This window comes from Ursus arctos, unplaced genomic scaffold, assembly GCF_023065955.2.
Source record: "Ursus arctos isolate Adak ecotype North America unplaced genomic scaffold, UrsArc2.0 scaffold_2, whole genome shotgun sequence".
NCBI lineage: Eukaryota > Metazoa > Chordata > Mammalia > Carnivora > Ursidae > Ursus > Ursus arctos.
This window is the reverse complement of record NW_026622874.1, coordinates 74,114,923-74,133,908: the sequence shown is the minus strand read 5'-3', so window position 1 is coordinate 74,133,908 and position 18,986 is coordinate 74,114,923. Positions and strand designations below refer to the sequence as shown.

The 18,986-nt window shown below is 51.1% G+C and overlaps 1 protein-coding gene across 6 annotated transcripts in view; it reads right to left on the bottom strand.

Annotated features, from left to right (window-relative positions):
- The window catches only part of CIITA (class II major histocompatibility complex transactivator), a 46,591-nt gene extending 35,119 nt beyond the window's left edge, over window positions 1–11,472 (bottom strand). For 2 of the 6 annotated variants that reach the window (XM_026520325.4, XM_057315198.1), the window contains exon 1: window positions 11,017–11,469. In XM_026520325.4, coding sequence (XP_026376110.2) covers window positions 11,017–11,299 — 283 coding nt within the window. In that variant the 5' untranslated portion in view covers window positions 11,300–11,469. Of the gene's footprint in view, window positions 1–1,198; window positions 2,308–2,758; window positions 2,976–11,016 lie in introns of those variants that run through there. The other 4 variants (XM_026520329.4, XM_044391545.3, XM_026520327.4 and 1 more) reach the window with 4 other exon arrangements.
- Window positions 11,473–18,986: the final 7,514 nt, after the last annotated feature.

Below are 18,986 nucleotides of genomic sequence, written 5' to 3'. Positions count from 1 at the left end.
TCCTAGACAGAGCTAGACATGGCAGTTCCCAATTCTGGCATTCTGGGACCCCAGAGGGACCCGTTTCTGGGGCTCCTTGGTTTCTCTCCTTGGAAGGCAGGGCTCAGGACCCCAAAGCGAGGTAGAGATGTCAGCCCTGTCAAAGCAGTCCCGAGAAAGCTCGGGACCCCACCCCCCACCCCAGATTATCAAAGAGAGGCTTGGATTGTATAAAATTCCTGGACATCCAAAACTACATTTTAAAGTTCCATTTTCCTTTCTAACTAATGAACTCTTGAACTGGGCCAGAAGTGGTAATTGCTTTATAAGCAGTTGCTCATAAAAAGTCAACAGAACAGCAGGCATTCAGACGGATGGGGACAGGAGAGTTCGTACCTACAAGGGACAGTTTCATCTGATAGCACCAACAAAATAAAAAGATCATAAACAGAAGCAGCTCAACCGGTCAGCACCCACTAGCAGCCTTTTTCTTCTCTGCTCTTCTTTACCAAAATCATGCAATCGCCCCCTCCTTTCTCATAAAAACCCCTGGCTTTCCCCACATGAGCAAGAGGTTTTTCTGTGCTCCCGGAATTGCAATTCTGAGACACCCCCCCCCCAAATCAAGGTCTTTGTTCTTTTTCAGTTTAGCCGCCGGTTGAGAGAGGTGAGGATTTCCCCAGAGGGCCCACTAAAGGTCGGGCCCCCCCACAATCCTTCCTGCCAGGCACCGCACCCCAGGGCTGGAAACCTGCATTCCTGAGTGGGAGAAGTGCTATGATCCCACTGGAAAACTGAGGCTTGGAGAAGGACGGACCAGGCCCAGGGTCCCCGTCTGTGTGCTCCTCTGCGCGGCCATGTCACCTCTCCACACTCTAGGAAGCACCAAGGGGGTGTGCGTCCTGGCTTTGGCGCCGAAGCTGGGCTCCGCGGGGCGTGCGCCTCCTGTGCCCTAGAGTGTCTGCAAACGCCCGCCTCCCGCCCGCCTCCCCTGGCCCTGCGCTCTGGGCCCCGCCCGTTCCGCACCCCAGGTCCCTGCGTTCCAGGCGGGGGACGCTGGAAACGCGGGCTTTCCCAGGTCCGCACTCCGCACACTCCCCTCCCCCTCCTCCCAGCCTTGCTGTGTGACCTCAGGAATATAACTGCCAGTCTCTGAGCCTTGATTGCCAGGCCGACTTTCGGGGTGTACGGGGTTGGGGGGGGAGCCCTGGTCACCTACCGCTGCTTCCCGGACTCCCGTGCTGCCAATGGCCTCTCCTTCCCACCAGTCTCTCACTGCGGGGAGACTGGAGCAGGTCTGTCGCCCAGCCACCCCACCTCACCCCCTAGGACCGTCCTTTTCTCTTTCACTTTCTCTCTGCGCTGCGGGATTTGAGCCAAGCTGGGGAGTACGCAGGCTTGCTGGACCCACCACGTGCTTTCTCAGAAGCGCCAGAGTCCCTTCCCTACATCCCTGGGCACTCCCAGAGCGTCTGTCAGCTCCTGGAAATGGCCAGTCCCCCGCTTCGGGGCAGCCAGCACGCCCCCGCCGAGCCATCTGCAAGCCCTAACTTGCAGACAGCTCATCTTGGCTTTGGGGTGGCCTCGGTGTTTCTCCAGCTCAGCCTAACCACAAGGGTGGCAAAACCACCCTTGCAGGGCGCCCAGTCCCAGACACTTGCTCAATGAGCCCTGCACTCGTGGGAAGGCAAATGCCCTCCAGAAGCCGGGAAAATGCCTCAGGCACCTTCATGGGCTGGAAATTCAGCCTAGGCAACCCTGCCTCCCCATCACCACATCCCTGAGGACATTCCTCCTGCTTTTCCTCCTCCAGAGGTCCTGGACCCCAGCTCCACCTACCAGGAGAATTCAGGGAGGGCGCTTCCTTTCCCAGGCTTGGAGTTCCTATCTGGAATTGAAGGGGTAGGTCAAGGTGACTCCTGACCTCCCCTTCCCCATCAAAATTCCCAACAGGCTCAATCCAACAGAGCTGGCAAACGTGACATCAATGTGTCACATTTCGGGGGTGTCTGAGGAAAGGAGTCTCACCCCTCTCAAACACACAGCACAGCAGCCCTGGTAATATTGGGCTTCTGTGATGATATTCAGTTCCTACAATGTTCCAGACACCGTGCTGGACTTTGATCCCTCATCATTAGGCTGCCGTAGAATCTTCAACGGCCCAGGAAAAGAGCCTCAGAGAAGGTTGGTGAAATGTCTTGTGTCACATCACCCAGCCAACAGTGCAGCCTGTCTGGCTGACTTCAGAGCGGGGGCTGTCTGTCTCCTTGCCCCGCTTCTTCCCCAAAACATAATTTAGAAACTAGGGAGAGGGGAACATCCGTGCAGCCAGCCGGGGCTCAACAGCTACACCAAGGAGCTGACTCCAGCTTTGATTTTCCTGCTTCTCCCCGGGATGGGGGGGGGGAATGGGGGGGGGTCTGGCAGGGATCCTGTCCTTCAAGGGCACCCCGCAGTGTTTACCTGCTGGAGAGAGGACCTCTGGTTGGCTGAGCAGGGCCATCAATGCTGAGAGCTAACGACACGCCTCCTGAAAGTTGGCCCTCTAAAACCCTTCTGCGCTGATAAAGACCTCTCACATGCCAGGCACCTGGGCCAATCTGAATGTCCCTCAAGTAGAAGGAAATAACCAACCACCTCACCTTTTTCAACAGCCCCGACAGGACAAGGACCCCCTCTCTGCCCCCACCACCCAGTTCTGAGATGGTGGGACCAGCTGAGACATTCCGCTAAATCAAGAAGCATTCTCAGCCCCAACTTCCTTCACCCCCCTTTTTACCTTGGGGCTCCGGCAGGTAGGACCCTGCAGGGCGTGGAGCCAGGCAACGCATGGTGTGGGAGACCCAGTCAGGCAGCCGCTCCTGGTGCCCTCAGCCTGCCCCACGAAGCCTCTGAATGCCCAGTTCAGGAGCAGACTGCTTCATCTCCAGCTTCTCCGCCTATACCAGGCAGGAGCCCGCCAAGACGAAGACCGCATGCAAAAGACGCAAACAAGGGACCAACAGAAAACTCTCCCCCTATGAAGTGACATCCTGCTGCCCCAGTTCTCTAAAACTCTCGAATTTGCCCACGCTCCCTTAAACCCTCCCAGTGCCTCTGATGGTAATTTCAGTTCCTTGTGGTGGACCAAAGGGGGGCTGTGACTGTAGAATGTTGAGAGTTGTCTCTTGGAGGGGGACCTTCGACACAATGACATTCTGAAATTACGGTGACCACAGTGGAGCCCCACTGGTGCCAGCTGGCAATTCCTGCCGTCCTCTGCTGGACGGGCCAGGATCAGAGGCCCACAAATGCTTCAAGGCAAGCTGACGCCCAGCTGGGGTCCAGCAGGCTTCCCAGATTCCACTTTCCTCCACCACCTCACCCCCATGCCAAAATGCCCTGAATTGCCTTGGAGATCATGCGTGGTCCACTCACGATTTTTATTCCAAGACATTGAATCAAACGTAAATTACACGTAAAACAGTGTTGTCCCAAATGTGGTCTACTTACAGCCGGGTGGTTCGGGGTGGCACACAGATGCAGTGCTAAATAGCACTGACCCGCAGGGGGAACGTTAGCGCCTCTGCAAGTCTCTACCCACGCTCCTGATGGCATCTGGGAGAAAGTCTTAGGCTAAATAGGTCTCTAACAGCTCTTCAAATGCAGGATATATCCCTGTTTCCCAGAAAGCATTCCCTAGCTGCAAGCCTTCCGTGGGACAACAGTATCTGGCTGGACTTGTGCAAACATTGCCCTGCCTTCCTGTTTCATAGTTCGCTTCAGTGGGTGGTATTCCTTTCACTTACGGTGAACATAACTTTCCTTGGAAAACAAAGTCGAATTAAAAAAAAAAATGTGAGTGCTCTGAAAAACACCTGTCAAGCAAATAATAGTATAGGACGGTGCGTAGAAATTGTGCGGGTGGTCCGGAAGTGAATGAAGTTTGAGAAGCAGTGACAAGTGCCTCCTTCCTGCTTTTTTTTTTTTAATTTTATTTATTTATTTGACAGAGAGAGCACAAGCGGGGGGGGGGGGGGGGCGCAGCAGGCAGAGGGAGGCGGAGATGCAGGCTCCCCACCGAGCAGGGAGCCTGCCGCAGGGCTCGATCCCAGGACCCCGGGATCATGACCTGAGCTAAAGGCAGATGCTTAACGACTGAGCCCCCCAGGCGCCCCTCTTTCCTGCATTTTTACTGAAAGAGCGCTGGGTTGGAAGTCTGAAGTCTGAAGAGTTGCCGTCGAGTCCCTGCTGTTAGTAGCAGGTGTGTGACCTTGGACCCCTCACTTCCCTTGTGTGGGCCTCAATTCCCCACATACGAAATAAAGATAACGATGCCTATCTTTGCAGGGTGGCTATTTTGAAACAGTCCCTGCTTTTAGAAGGCCCAGGAAGGAAGTACACAGATGAATGGGAAATGCTAATAGTCAATTTGAAACACGGTCTTGCCTCGTTAGGCTAATAAAACAGACGTGACGAATATTAGAAATCTCAAGAAGTCTCATCTTCCCGTGACCTGGTGCCAGGAGAGAGGCACCCCTGCCCATTCACTTGTCTCGAGACCCCTTCTGAGAGTCCCTTCCCGTCCTCAGAGGCAGCCAGTTCTGACGGCCGTGGCCGAGGCGTTCATGGGCAGGAATGAGCTTGCAGTGAGAGTCGGTCCGACTGGGGTCCACCTGCCTGAATGCCATCATCTCTCACCGGGTCCAATCTCACCTCTGCTACTCACTGAACTGCCCCTCTCCCTCCAGACCCACACTCAAGACCCAAACCTGACCAGGCATATGTCAACACAGGTCTCTGAGCTGGGAGGTGACAAGAACCAGGCTGCGTGTTTGGCTGATGCCAGAGGCTGTAGCTTAGCACAGGGAGGGCCCCTGGCAGAGACAGCAAAGAGGAGCCATTGCAGTGCCCAGCCAGGAGCCGATGGGGTCTGAATTTCGACAGGGGCCGTGGAAACAAAGGGATGAGGGATGGGCAGGCTGGCACTGCAGCGAGCTAGAAGGCCAAGCCTCCTGACTGCATGGGCAGGGCAAGGAGCAGGGCAGAGGGCGTAAGCCGAGCCTAGGATTTCTCCCTATTAAAGCATCCTGCATTTCTTCTGCTAACGTTCCTCTTCGAAACTCCCTCAGAGACGGTGATCTTTCTCCTGAGCCCCGGGATGCTTTGAATAAAATCAATTCCCTCCCTACTGGAGAGCGCTCCCAGCGCTGTTCAAGCCAACCTTGCCCTGGGCATGCAAGTGGCTTTGCCTCCAGTGGGGATCCAGCAGGAGTAAGTCCACTGGCTACCAGGAGAAGCACTGTGAAAGTTGCCAGCCGGGGTCCCCTGCCAAGTCCCAAGGGGAGGACATGGGGCAAACTTCTCTTCTGAGTAAGCTTGTCATCCCTTGCTGCAGTCTCCCCAAACAGCCCTGCTCGACCTAGGTGGGTACCTCTCTGCTTGTGCGGGGCTGAGCTCCTGCCTTCTCCCCCCCAGGCTCTATTTTAGCCATCCTTCAAGGCCTGAGTTCTTGCTTTCAGCACCCTTCCAGGTAACATCAATCTTCTGCTTTACTCATTTTTAGAAAGCTTGTTGCCACGTATTTGGCAATGCATCGGTGAACTTCCCATTTCATAAGTAGAGACTCGGTCACCTCTGATTAGATCATGAATTGGCTGTCTGGGACCCAGTGTTTTATTTTCTTATGTAAAAGTCACACTACTCCAAGACTCTTTGAATGAAGGGACCAAGCCTGGATTGGCACGATCAAGGCAGACTAAAGTTCCCAATAGTGAAGGGTTCCCTCTCCCTAGGTTGTAAGTGCCTTTTCTTATGCTTTTTGGTGACCACCACGATCCCTAGCAGGTGCTAAGACAATGATTAAGGAGGAGGGAAGAAGTGAGTAGAGAAGCAGGTGAACAGATATGATAAAACTGGCACGTGTCCAAATTAGGCAGGTAGGAAGGCGCACGAGAACGGAGGCCCATTAGTCGGTAAATACGCAAGCAGATGGGTTGGTAGGAAGGCAGGTAAATAAGTTGATACAGAAAACTATACATGGTCAGATAAATAGATTTTTAAGTATGTATAAGTGAATGACGGATAGAAGTTGCAGGATTGATAAATGGATATTGGTAGGTGGTTATGAAGACCAGGTCAGTTTGAGGGTAGGCAGGTAAGGTGTCTGGGCAGCTGGCTGGAGAGATGAATAGATTCTACGGAAGGATGCAGGTGGGCTGCTTAACGTAAGGACAATAGAGAACAGAAACCAGCTCTGGTTGGGTCAGGCGCCAAGCTTGGAGCCAAGTGGAGTCTGGAACGGGCCACTGGTCAACCTGGGAAAACCCACGGGGAAGTGCCAACTTGCGAGTGTAGGCGCTTTTCCTTCTGCGGCTCCCAGGGGGTGAAGGTGAAGGGGGTGTGGTTGGCAGGGACACCGTCCAAGGAGAATGGACAGGAGCAGTTCCTGCCAGTACGTCTCCTTCCAGGAGGCAGAGCAGGTTCCCCCAGATTAGAGCAGAAACGGGGCGTGGGAAGGGAAAGGGGAGGGTAGGAGGACACAGCTCCTCTCCTCTCCAAGGTCCCAGCTCTGGTGGCTCTCATGCTAGGGGCCAAATGAGGAAGGAAGCCAGAGGAAGAATTTGGCAGCCTGGGGGTGGGGCATGTCCCTTCCTTTCCAATAAATCAGGTGACATCCTGGAGGGAGGTTTGGTTCTATGGTTCCCAGAAGAGAGTCCTCATGGGCCAATATAAGGCATCAGGAAAACACAGAGTGACCAAAGGACAAAAGAAAGTCAAAGAAAGCAATAAAATATAAACGCCCGGGGAGTGGGGGGTAGGGAGGTTCCTACGCCTCTGAGAATACCTGCCCAAAGGCACTGCTGGGCAGACCCTCCATTCACAAACCCAAGCCGGCTGTCCCCTCGGGCCTGTAGCTGCCCGAACACGAACACCGGCACTGAGGCGGATGAGTCAGAATCCACTCTCTTCTTGCCAGAAATGCAAGTTCCCTACGTTGGATGAGGTCATTGAATCCTCAGAGCACCACCCTGGGTACCATTATCGCCTCCATTTTATAGATGTGGAAAACCGAGGCCTGGAGAGGTTCCCAAAAATGCTCACAGCCACACCCCTTGGAATTAGGGAGCCATTGACCAGCACTCAGGCAGTCTGAGGGCAGAGACCATGTGCCAGCCCAACAGTGGGGGCACATTGATTCACTTCTCAGATATACACAGCACCAAAGCACTCAGCACTGTGTTTCACATGGAATAGGTGTCTAGATATTCTGTGGGCCCCAACGAGACTGTAGACGCAATTGTTTTCTCTGCATCTCAAACCCCTGGTTTATTCTTCCCTGTCCGATTCTCCCTGCTGTGACCCCTCTAGACTTAGCCATCCAATGCCAAGCACTGTCATCTCATTTAATCCTCACTATAGCCCGGGGGGCTTTATATCATCATTCTCATTTTCAAGATGAAGAAACAGAGGGTCAGAGTGGTCCAGTCATGTGGCTGAGGTCACACGGTTTGTAAGAATCAGAGCGTGGCCTCGGACCCAGAGCTCTCCAGGGTCCAGCCTGGTCTTTCTCCATCCCTGCCATCCTCCCTGTCTCTTCTCTGTCCCCAGACTGCCTGCCGTGCATTGTCACCCACTGTCGCCAAAGAATGCCCTGAGCGTTTGCTTTGATTCCCCAGGGAAGCTGCCAAGTTGTGTCAGGACAAGGACCTTGACTCTCAGGCCTCCCCCCACTCTTCCTGACCTTGCCTGGGGTTGCGGGCACCCATGCTGCCTCCTGTAGCAGAGTCGGACCCCCGAGGTTGTGCAGTTGTGCAGGCATTCTGCACAACTGCACCGAGGCAGGGTGGCAGCTAAAGGTGACTTCTGAATCAGTTTGAAGTTTTGGACCTAGTTTCAGTTTGAAGACAGTCAACCTGTTTTGGGTAGATTTACGGTATCCCTCGGGTTGTTTAGAAGAGGCAGCCGAGCAGAAAGTGCAGCGGTAGGGGCGCCTGGGTGTCACAGCGGTTAAGCGTCTGCCTTCGGCTCAGGGCGTGATCCTGGCGTTCTGGGATCAAGCCCCACATCAGGCTCCTCTGCTAGGAGCCTGCTTCTTCCTCTCCCACTCCCCCTGCTTGTGTTCCCTCTCTCGCTGGCTGTCTCTATCTCTGTCGAATAAATAAATAAAATCTTTAAAAAAAAAAAAGTGCTGCAGTAGATCTGGCCTTGTGACAGCCAATAGCCCCCTCCCCAGGACATCTCTTAACCTCTCTGTGCCTCAGTTTACCATTCTGTAAGGTGAGAATAATGGCAATACCTGCACCATCCACCCACCCACTCATCCACCCATCCCTCCCTCCATCCAACCATTCAACACCCAACGGACCTACCTTACACACCTACCCCGTGCCAGGCACTGCGCTAGGCATTTGGAATACACTATGATAAAAATGCAGGTCCCTGCCCACGGGGAGCTGGTTTTCGAGCGGGAGAGTCAGACAATGAACGACGAACATAATACAAAAGTAAAATCTATAGAAGGTGAAAAATGTCAGTCTAGGGAGGGGGCTCAGAGTGTGGACAGGGACCCTCAATTCTTTTTTTTTTTTTTTTTAAGATTTTATGTATTTATTTGTCAGAGAGACAGAGAGCACAAGCAGGGGGAGAAGCAGGCTCCCCATTGAACAAGGAGCCTGACGCAGGACTAGATCCCAGGACCCCAGGACCCCAGGACCAGACCTGAGCTGAAGGCAGATGCTTAACCGATCAAGCCACCAAGGCGCAGGGACCTGCAATTCTAAAGGGGATACTCGGGGTAGGCCTTGCTGAGAAGGTGAAATCTGAGCAAAGAGCTGAGGAGGTATCCTCCAAGGGGATAGCTGGAGAAGAATGTTCCAGGTAGTAGGAACAGCACGTGCCAAGGTCCTGTGGTAGAGCGGGTGCCAGGCCTGTCCCAGGGACAGCGGGGATACCAGTGTGGCTGGAGGAGATGAGCAGAAGTAGGGGCTGAGACCAGAGCAGTGACGAGAGCCAGATTGTGACGAGCCTTGTGGGCCACCGCCTGGATTTGGCTTTTCCTCTGAGTGATGGGGAGCCAATGCAGGCTTTAGAGCAGTGGAGGGTGAAGATCGTTAAGGGTTATGGAGAGAGTTACAAAACCTTCACATGATGATTTCTTTTTCGGAACCTCCGTTGAAACCAGAGTCAGGGCCCTTTCTTTACAAAGCACGCGATTCTCTTTCCCCTTCCCCACTTCCCCTCGGCTGCTCCGTCCGGCTTCTACCACGGCCGCACGCCTAGCAGCCCTGATGGGGGGCTGACCTGGAGGACAGTAAGAAAGAGCAGGGACAGGAGGCGCCTTGCCCTTCTCTGTCTCCCAGCCCCCTGAAGACCACGGCGCTCTGAGCCCAGTTCCCTTTCTAGAGTCACATGGGCTCAGAAATAAAAATATGACATCCCCAGGGAGGAAACAGAGTTAAATAACAGGAACCAGCAGACAGAGGAGGGGGTGCCGAGGTGTCAGGCAGCCTCCACATAAAGGAGCAAGGAGCGTGCAGTGTGCAAGGAGGGAGGACGGGGTTGACTCCCGCCCCATCCGGGGGGGGGCTGCTGCACCCCCCTCAAGACCACACAGGCTGCTTGCACCCCCATGAAGAAATCAGGGAGATCCTGCAGGTGGGAAAGGGCACAAGTAAGAGATATGTCCAAGAAACCAACAGAGATGATCTGGGCGAGAATTTAACCATGAGGAAAACCAACCCCTTGTAAATTCAGTCTCGGCAGAAGAGCGGGAGAAGGGCATACACCCCCCCGCCCCCCCGCCCTGTGCCCCAGTCAAGACCCTCAGAAGGCTTTTTACTCCTCGAAGCTGGGTCGAAGATAAAGTTCGTCTGCCTTCCAATCCAGCCTCCAGCACGTCCCACCTGGGGACCTGGGGTGGGGTCACCTCTGGGCGGTCTGTGTTTTCTTGGTTTAGGTTAGAGCTCAGCGCGCGGCCATGTGATAGGTGGGTCCGGCACACGGTCAGTGCTCAATAAACGTGAATCGTTGTGACCCTCTCCCACTTCAAGTAACTCAAAAACCGTAAAGGGACCTTGAAAGCCTAGAATCTAGGCGCCGTGTCATGAAACTGGAAAAGCCCAGATTGGGGTAGAGTAGGAGGCAGAACAGACATGCACCTTTAGGAAGAACGCTGTTGGCAGCAAAGCGAGCACTTCTTTGCAACAGGGAAGGAAAACCTACAAGGTCTCCGGGGCCGGAGGCGTGGGTGGGAGCAACTTGGTTTAGGCTTGTTTTGACGATTTCAGATGCGTCAAGTGGCGTCAATACTCTAAAAGTAAGACCCTCTTCCTCTCTTTTCACTGATCAGGTTCCTGTTCTCTGTCTCCCTCTTTCTCTTTCTCTCTCTCTCTTCCCCCCACCCCTCCCCCTTCCTTCTCCCTCAGTCCTCTCCGGCTGTCTCTTTCTGTCTCTCCCTTCCTTTCTCTCTCACCCTGCCTGTCTTTTGATTTCTGTCTCTCGCTGACACAGATGCACACACACGCACACATGTACACACACGTGCACGCGCACACACAAATGCACATACACACGCGTGCACACACAGCATCCTCCGTTCTCCAGCTTCTTGGCCCGTCCTCTCTCTGGCACCTGGTTTCTCCACATTTGAGCCACGCCGAGTGCCTGCAGCCGTCTTCCCCACTGGACCGTGAGCCCCTTGCAGGCAGGAGCTGATCCGTAGCTGCCGCCAGCGCCCAGAGCAGAGCCTGACACGTGAAGGCCGCTCAGAGTGTAAGTCAAGCAGGCATTGGATGGCACGCCTCCGGGATGGTCTTTTCTTAAGCAGAGCGGGAGGCACGCCGTACATGCCTTCAGCACACCCGGCATCACAGACCGAGTCCTCCAAAGCACTTGCTGCCCCTACCAGCTCATCCAGAGGCCCTGACTCCTATCCAGCTCTGCCTTCCCATCAGGGGACAGGGACGAGCACACGACTCTCCTTTCAGAGAGGAGGGAAAATCCATGCACTGCCTACAGCCAATCATTGCTACTTGGGCAAAGGGGATGCTGACTTACCACTGTGGTCCTTGGAGTTGGGGTCCCTCTCGGCCACTGGGGCCTGCCACCCGCTCCATGCCCACCTCAAGAGGGCCAGGTCCGGGTCTCCTTTTTCCAGCAAGGTCAAGGAGATCTTCCTGGCCAGGGCCTCGCCATCAGGCTCGCGGAGCAGGGCGCCGTGGTACTCCTGGGACAGGAGCTCCTTCTCCAGCATGTGGTCCAGGAGGGCCTGCACCTGACCCGGACGATAGCTGGACAGCAGCATCCGGACCCGAGGCAGGATGGTCTGGAAGTGGTTCATGGCAGGGCTTGGAGGCAGGCCAGCTGCCTGGGCCAAAGTCTAGGATCTGTGCTCACCCAGCCTGCAGCATCCAAAACACGAAGTGAAAAACAGGATGAGGGAAACTCTGCAGTTGGGTGCTGTTAATTCCTGCTTAGACAGGTTTCCTCATTTGTGCTGCAGGCTGGGGTGCCTGATGTATGGTGGGAAATGGTTGCTCGGGCTGATTTGGACCTCACCGATACTTGCTGGGACCGCCCACGTGCCTGGGTCAGAGAAGCCCGCGGCCTGTGGCTTCCATTTGATCCAGTCTGATATTCACTAAACAGGAAACGAACTTGCCTCTCCGAGAACTTACACCATGATGGTCCTTTTCAGATGTTTTATCATAACAGTAGGCAGCTGGGGCATCCAGGTTAAACAATTGGCCTTGGAGCAAATCTGTCGGCATTCACATCCCAGCGCTGCTCGCTAATTCTGTGAACCTGACAACTTGCTCCAGACCCCATCCCTCCACCTGAAGTTTCGGTGATGAGAATCTTCCTGACCTCCCAGAGTGAGAAGGAGTGACAATAACAGCGCTGAGTTGCGGAAAGAATGAACTGAGATAACCTAGCACGTTATCTACAACGTGATATTAGTTTGATAAAGATGCGCCTTTATTATTATTATTATTACTATTATTATTATTGATCAATCATGCATACGACTGTTATCTTGGGCTCAACCTCACGAAACCTCAGTCCCCTCCTTGGCAAAATCTCCCAGTGAAAGTAATCCAACCTCACTGAGTTGTCTTGAGGATTAAAAAAGATACTGCATTGCAAGGGCTTAGCGCTGGACCTAGTAAGCACTTGGTGAACACTGACTATATGTGAAAAATCATCCCCGATATACTGATGCACAAAACAGGGGCTTTGCGTAGGAGCCAGTCTATCTCAGGATTCTATTCTAAAAATTCCCAACCCAGGGGCGCTTGGGTGATGCAGTCCACCTAGCCCCCGATTCTTGGTTTCCACTCAGTTCATGATCTCAGGGTCGTGAGATCTGGCCCCTCATTGGGCTCCGTGCTCAGCCTGGAGTCTGCTTGAGATTTTCTCTTCTTCTCCCTCTGTCCCTTCCACTCATGCTCTCTTTCTCTCTCTCAAATAAATAAATACATCTTTTTAAAAAATTCCCAACCCCTTTTTTTTTTTTTTTTATCATAGCTGATTGCTCTCCCTTACCATTTTGAAACACACCCGTGACCTCATTTCCTAGCCTGGCCTCAGCTTTGCCATCTCTCAGATGCGGACCATTTGCAGTGCTCATTTAAGTGAGACAAATCAGGATTTCAACTTCCAGCTTCCCTAGTAGCTCCTATCTGACCAATTCTACCACAGATAACAACAAACACAAAAAACCAAAAGATGAAAAACAACTACCTAAAGGCACCGAAGAGTGACCGGGGCTGGCAGATACTAGAAGGGAATCAACGCATGGAAGACAAGAATACCATTGGTGAGTTCTCAGCTCACCTGGGTTTAGCCTGAAGGCAAATCTCGATCACTACTGCTCAGAGCAACTAAAACCTAAAAAATGCAAAGTTTTACTACCCCAAATAACCAGAGGACGGAATTTGGGATAACGATAGCTGCTGGAAAATGGGAGTAGAAATTCCAGCAAGGGGAGAGAGAAGGGTTGCCTCAAATTCTGTGTATAAACTGCCCAAATATCTAGCTGACTTCTGAACCCTACACGCATTCACAGTGAGATCCGAACAGCTCAGCTAAGGCTAAAGGAACTGAATGGAGATTTGAATTGCAACTGACCCTAAGGGTGGGGAGGGAGTGGAAGACGGCATTTAATTCCAGCCAGGTTAGGAGCTGGCTAGATCAACAACGACGGAAAAAATGAACAATGTTCATATTATAACAAACCAGAGTATCTGCGATATGTAACATGCAGTATACACGTAAAATTACTTGACTATACAGAAACAGGAAAAAGGGACCCATTCTCAAGAGAAAAAGATAACCAGTGGAAACGGACCTCTAGGTGAGGTGCCCCAGATATTGAAGTTGGCAGACAAGGATTTGTAAAGCAGTGACTATAATTATGAATGAAAAAGACACGAAGGGGGGCTCCTGGCTGGCTCAGTTGGCGGAATGTGAGACTCTTGATGTTGGGGTGATGAGTTCAAGCCCCATGTTGTGGGTAGAGATTACTTAAAACAATAATATCTTTTTTTTTTTTTTAAAGAACCATTTCGAAGAAAGAAAAAGGAAGGAAGGAAGAATCATAAAGGATGTAAAGGAAAATATGCTCATAAAAATGAAAAGATAGGAAATTTCAGCAGAAAACTATAAGCTATTCAAAAGTTATCAAAAGGAAATTATCAAAGTAGAAAGTACAATATATGAAATTTTGTCCCTGGATGGGATTCACAGCAAAATGGGGAATGACAGAAGAAACAAACTTTCAGTTGGAGCAGTAGAAAGTATTTGATCTGAAAAACAGAAAAGATTGGGGAAAAAATGAGCCTCGGGGACCTGTGGGATAATATCAAAAGGTCCAACTTCTCCATATTTGGAATCATAGAAGGAAAAGAGAGAGAATGGGGTAGGAAAAAGATTTGAAGAACTAAAGCCCTAATCTTCACAAATTTGGCCAAAGGAAAACAAATCCATGAAGCTTAGTAGACTTTAAGAAGGGTAAATACAGGGGTGCCTGGGTGGCTCAGTTGGTTAAGTGACTGCCTTCGGCTCAGGTCATGATCCCAGGGTCCTGGAATCCAGCCCCACATCGGGCTTCTGGATCAGGAGGGGAGTTTGCTTCTCCCCCTCCCCCTGCTCATGCTCTCTCTCTCATTCACTCTCTCCCTTTCAAATAAATAACATCTTAAAAAAAAGAAGAAGAAGAAGAGGGTAAATACGAAGAAACCACACCTCGGTACATCATAGTCAAACTGCTGAAAACCAAAGATGGGCAGAGGGAGAGAGAGAATCTTAAGCAGCCTCCAAGCCCAGCGTGGAGCCTGACGCAAGGCTTGATCTCATGACCCTGCGATCATGACCTGAGCTGAAATCAAGAGTCAGTTGCTTTACCGACTGAGCCACCCAGATGCCCCATCAACACAGATTTCTAAACCCAGTGAAAATACCCTTCAAGAATGCAGGAAAAATAGATGTTTTCAGATAAAGGAAAAACTCAAAGAATGTGTTGCAGCCCACCTGTATGTCAAGAAAGCCAAAAGTATGTTCTTTATATGGGAGGAAAAGGATGCCAGTTAGAAACTCCGATCTCATGAGCATCCATCCCCAAGCATCCAAGGTGGGGAAGAGGACCCGCCATGAGGACCCATCCCCACGTGTGGAAGGTGGGATAATGGATAGTGAAAATAGCACACGCTGGGAACACAGAACCAGGGATAAGGGTAGATTCTCCCAACCCCCTATAAGGCCACCTTCCTCCTTCCTATCAATCCAGCCACTACCCAGTCATGCGCTTGGTCAGGAAAACTTGAATGCCAGCCTCCACTCAACCACTGATTCCCTGTGCCACCATGGGCGAGACATTTCCTCTCTCTGGACCACAGTTTCGTCACCCATGAAAGAAGCGGTTCAGATTACATGATCCCTATGATGTCTTTCAGTTTTGAAACACTCAAAGTGTTACCTAGTTGCAGAACCCTGGTCCCAGAGCTCCACAACATTCCCCTGTGATGAGTCATGAGTGTTGCATTTCCCGTGTCTTCAGTCACTCAGGTCTCCCTGCACGACTTGTTCTCCCCTCGTGATCACATGCAGTGTGTACTATTATTTAGCTGGCCTATTTACGTGCCATTGAAGGAAATTTCCTGTCGTTATCAGAGTTGGGAAGTCATATCACATGCCCAAGTGTGGCGAGCAACTGTGGCAAACACGTGGCAAATAAAATGATACAAAAGTGTAGATTCCCTTGCTTATTAAAGCTTCTGCTCTGGGGGTCCGATCTCTCTTTGTGACAAAGCGTGGTTTGCAGGTGGTCGAGAGAGGTGAGAGCCTAGCACCAAGCTGGACCGGCCTACATCCACACACCGGTAAAAATTGTCAAAGTTGTCCGTAAGCATGTAGAAAAATGAGAACTGTCCTACTCTCCTGGAGAGCATATGGAAAGGTGCAATCACCTAGGGTAGCAATTAGGCAGGACTTTTTTTCTTTTTTCTTTTTTTTTTTTTAGAGAAAGAGAGAGAGCGCAAGAGTGGGGGGGTGCAGAGTGAGAGAGGGAGAATCTTAAGCAGACTCCCAGACTCCGTGCTGAGCACAGAGCCTGACGCAGGGCTCAATCTCACGACCCTGAGATCACAACCTGAGCCGAAATCAAGAGTCGGACCCTTAACCAACTGAGCCACCCAGGCGCCCCAGAGATGGGCATTCTTAAGCCTTACACACAAATATACAGAAATTCACTATTAGGTTAAAAACCATCCAACTTCGCCATGCTAATCGAATAATTTTAAGAAACACAGAATGCAGCCAGAATTGGGAGTGGAACTCAAACTCTCCCAACACCTTGCTAGGCTCCAAAGAGCTGGCACCCACCAGGCGGGTTTGTTTGGTCATTTTCCCACTGCGGGATTGTCAGACAGAAATCATTTAAAGACACTGTCCTCCGATACACATAAAGACAGACAACGCTTTTCTCTAAAATTATCGGCTTTCCTTGGACGTGTAGCCACATGGCCCTAAGGACACATAATGTATAATGATTCTGGAAGAAATTACAGACGGGAAATCACGAATAACCAATGCCACAAAAGTTATGGAGAAATTGTACTAGCAGATGAGCTCAGAAGATTCTGGAATGTCTGTATCTGCATTCATAGCCCTTAGTAATCTCTTTTAAGGGTCTCTTAGAAATATAACATTCTCATGGATGTCATGGCTGTTAGTTTTAATGTGTAAGACCACCCTGGTATGAAAGAAGGAGAGAAAATTGTAAAGACTCAATCATTAAACCTTTAGAACATGGCCTGTATCCCGATGTAGAATTGATTTGACTAACTTTATTTTAACAACCATTAAATTCCTCACATAATGGATTGGGTCCATTGAGCTCAATCTGTTGAAGCCACACTTACTCCAGAATGCTTATAAAAGACATTTATAGCTATTTTTGTGTTGATTTCTATTTATTTATTTTTGCCATCACAAATACGGCCACCTCGTGTACTCTATGCACCTGTGTAAGAATTTCCCTGGGTGTATACTGAGGAGGGCCACTCGGGGTCTGCGTTTCTCCCATGTTAACAGGTGTCATGTAGGGGAACTCTAAGAGAAAAAACGCCCATCTCCGAGAGGAAGGCATTATAATGTTTGCGAGCAGTGACAAAGAGCACTGTGCATTTCTACAATTTCATTTTTCTTTTTTAAAATTTATTTTGTTTTTTGTATAATTTCCTTTTTCAGTGTTTGCAACTCGTTTAGCTCCCTCCTCCCATGTGATACAGCCACACCAAGAACCAGCCAAGCCCTCGTGAAGTTTTGTGGGGCTGTAGGCATCGGCAGCATGAGAACAGCACGTAAAGCAAGGTTTTATGATTATGGTACCGACTTTAATGGACTTTTATTATTGGAAATTGAACCTTCACAGGTATAAACAAAAGCCAGTAAGAGAATATAATCATTTCTTTGGCTATAAAAAAAAATCACCCCAAGAACCGAGAAATAGCCTTACCGTCCTTGAAAAACAGACTAGGTCAGCAAGCTATATACATTACTCCACCGGAACCCTGAACACAATTCAAATGCGAGAAGCAGGGCTACCTAATTTATAACCTGCAAAGCTCGAAAACGTAATGAGTAGAAAACCAGCTTACAGTCCACGGAGCAGTGGACTAGGGATGTAGTACACATGGGGGTCAATGTGCATGAAATGATCAATTGCCAATTCAGGAGACTGGTTCTTTCTACAAAAAAGAGAACGAGCGGGAGGAGGGGCAGGGGAAAGGGAGAGAGAATCTCAAGCAGACACTGTGCTGAGCATGGAGCCCGACACGGGGCTCGATCTCACGACCCTAAGATGACAACCCGAGTGGAAACCAAGAGTCAGATGCTTAACCGACTGAGCCACCCAGGTGCCCCCACATTCTCATTCTTTATGACTTCTTGTATATCTAAATTATCCAATTAGGTTGAGTCATATGAGATTGTCGATATTTGTGTTAATCTACAAAAACAGCCATTTCATATGGTGTAATTTAATATAACGATAATGATGGGTGCATGGGTGGCTCAGTTGGTTAAGTGTCTGACTCCTGATTTTGGTTCAGGTCTCAATCTCAGGGTCATGAGTCCAAGCCCCATGATGGGCTCCATGCTGGGCATGGAGCCTACTTAAAAGAAAAAAAAATATATATAGATATATATCTAAATATCTATACTTATAGCGATAATGATGATTCTGGTAAAGCATGGAAAGGAGGCTCCCTTTCTTGCTATGGGATGACTTATTTAAAGCCTTCAGTTCTCTGGTCCCCAGCAGGCTGGTACAGGAACCACACTTCGGGAAACACTGACTTAGTAAATGTTGTCATGATTCCATCACAAATCAAGGCCGGGGGTCTGGCCCTGGGGACGGCAAACTTACGGTCTGAGACTAGACAGGGAGGATGAGGTCTGCAGAGGGAAGGCGATGCCCCTGGGCAGTGTGCAAGGTGTTCATGCTCTAGGCCCCCAGAGCCAGGGGAGGGTTCAGGTTGTTGTCGGGGTCCCCAGCCCGCACAGTGCAAGGCAATCACATTCTCTCTATCTCTGGCTCTTCCCGTTGGGGCTCAACGATGAGAAGGGTGATGTACAAACATATTTAAATGCGACTTCCTGAGTGAGACTGGTGAGCGGCTAGATACTTTCTGTATGTGGTCTCAGCATCACCAAAGGCACCACAAGGAAGGCATTAATCATCCCATTTCACAGATGAGGCCCAGAGATGTGAAGTCTCAGATTTCGAGCAGGAACCTGGGGAGAAATTCCGGGCTGTGATTTGCAAAAGGATAAGAGGGTGGAGCACAGTGTCTGCTGGAGGCTGGGGTGATCAGCTCCCTGGGGCCACGGGCCCCGTGAGCATGGCAGGCCTGAGCCCTGTGGCTGCGGTGTGGCTGCCCACAGAGCAGGGAGAGGGACTGCTACGTCTCAGCCTGAGTCACCTTGACCACCGCTCGGGGACTTGGCCTGCTGCCCGTGCTTCCTGGGTTTCCCCCCAAGGCTCGGGGAGTCCACTGCTGGCTGTGACTGTAGAGGTGAAGTGGGGAGCGTGGGTGGGGACTGGCGGCATGATGACACTGTCTGCTGTGGCTCCTGTGGGCCAGAAGTGGGAGGCAGGGGACCTGGGTCCGGTGGGGTACTGGAGTGGCGTCACCACCTCCCCCTCCAGCACCTCCATCCATCGCTTCCTCCCTCCATCATTTCCACTGTTACCATCATCACCTCCCACTCCACCCTCCCATTGTTCCCTTCACGGTCACCACCACCTCCACCAGCCCCGCAGCCTCCTCCCGATACGCGCTATCCCTGCCACCACATTATTACTACCACTGAACCATGCAGCACCTTCAACTCAGAAATCGCTACACCAGCCTACAAAGTGGGTGTTCTTACTATCACCATGATATATGAAGCTTGAGGAAGATTCAAAACCAGGTCTACGTGATTCCTTTTGACACTTAGCAAGGGGATGTTGAGCCCACTCG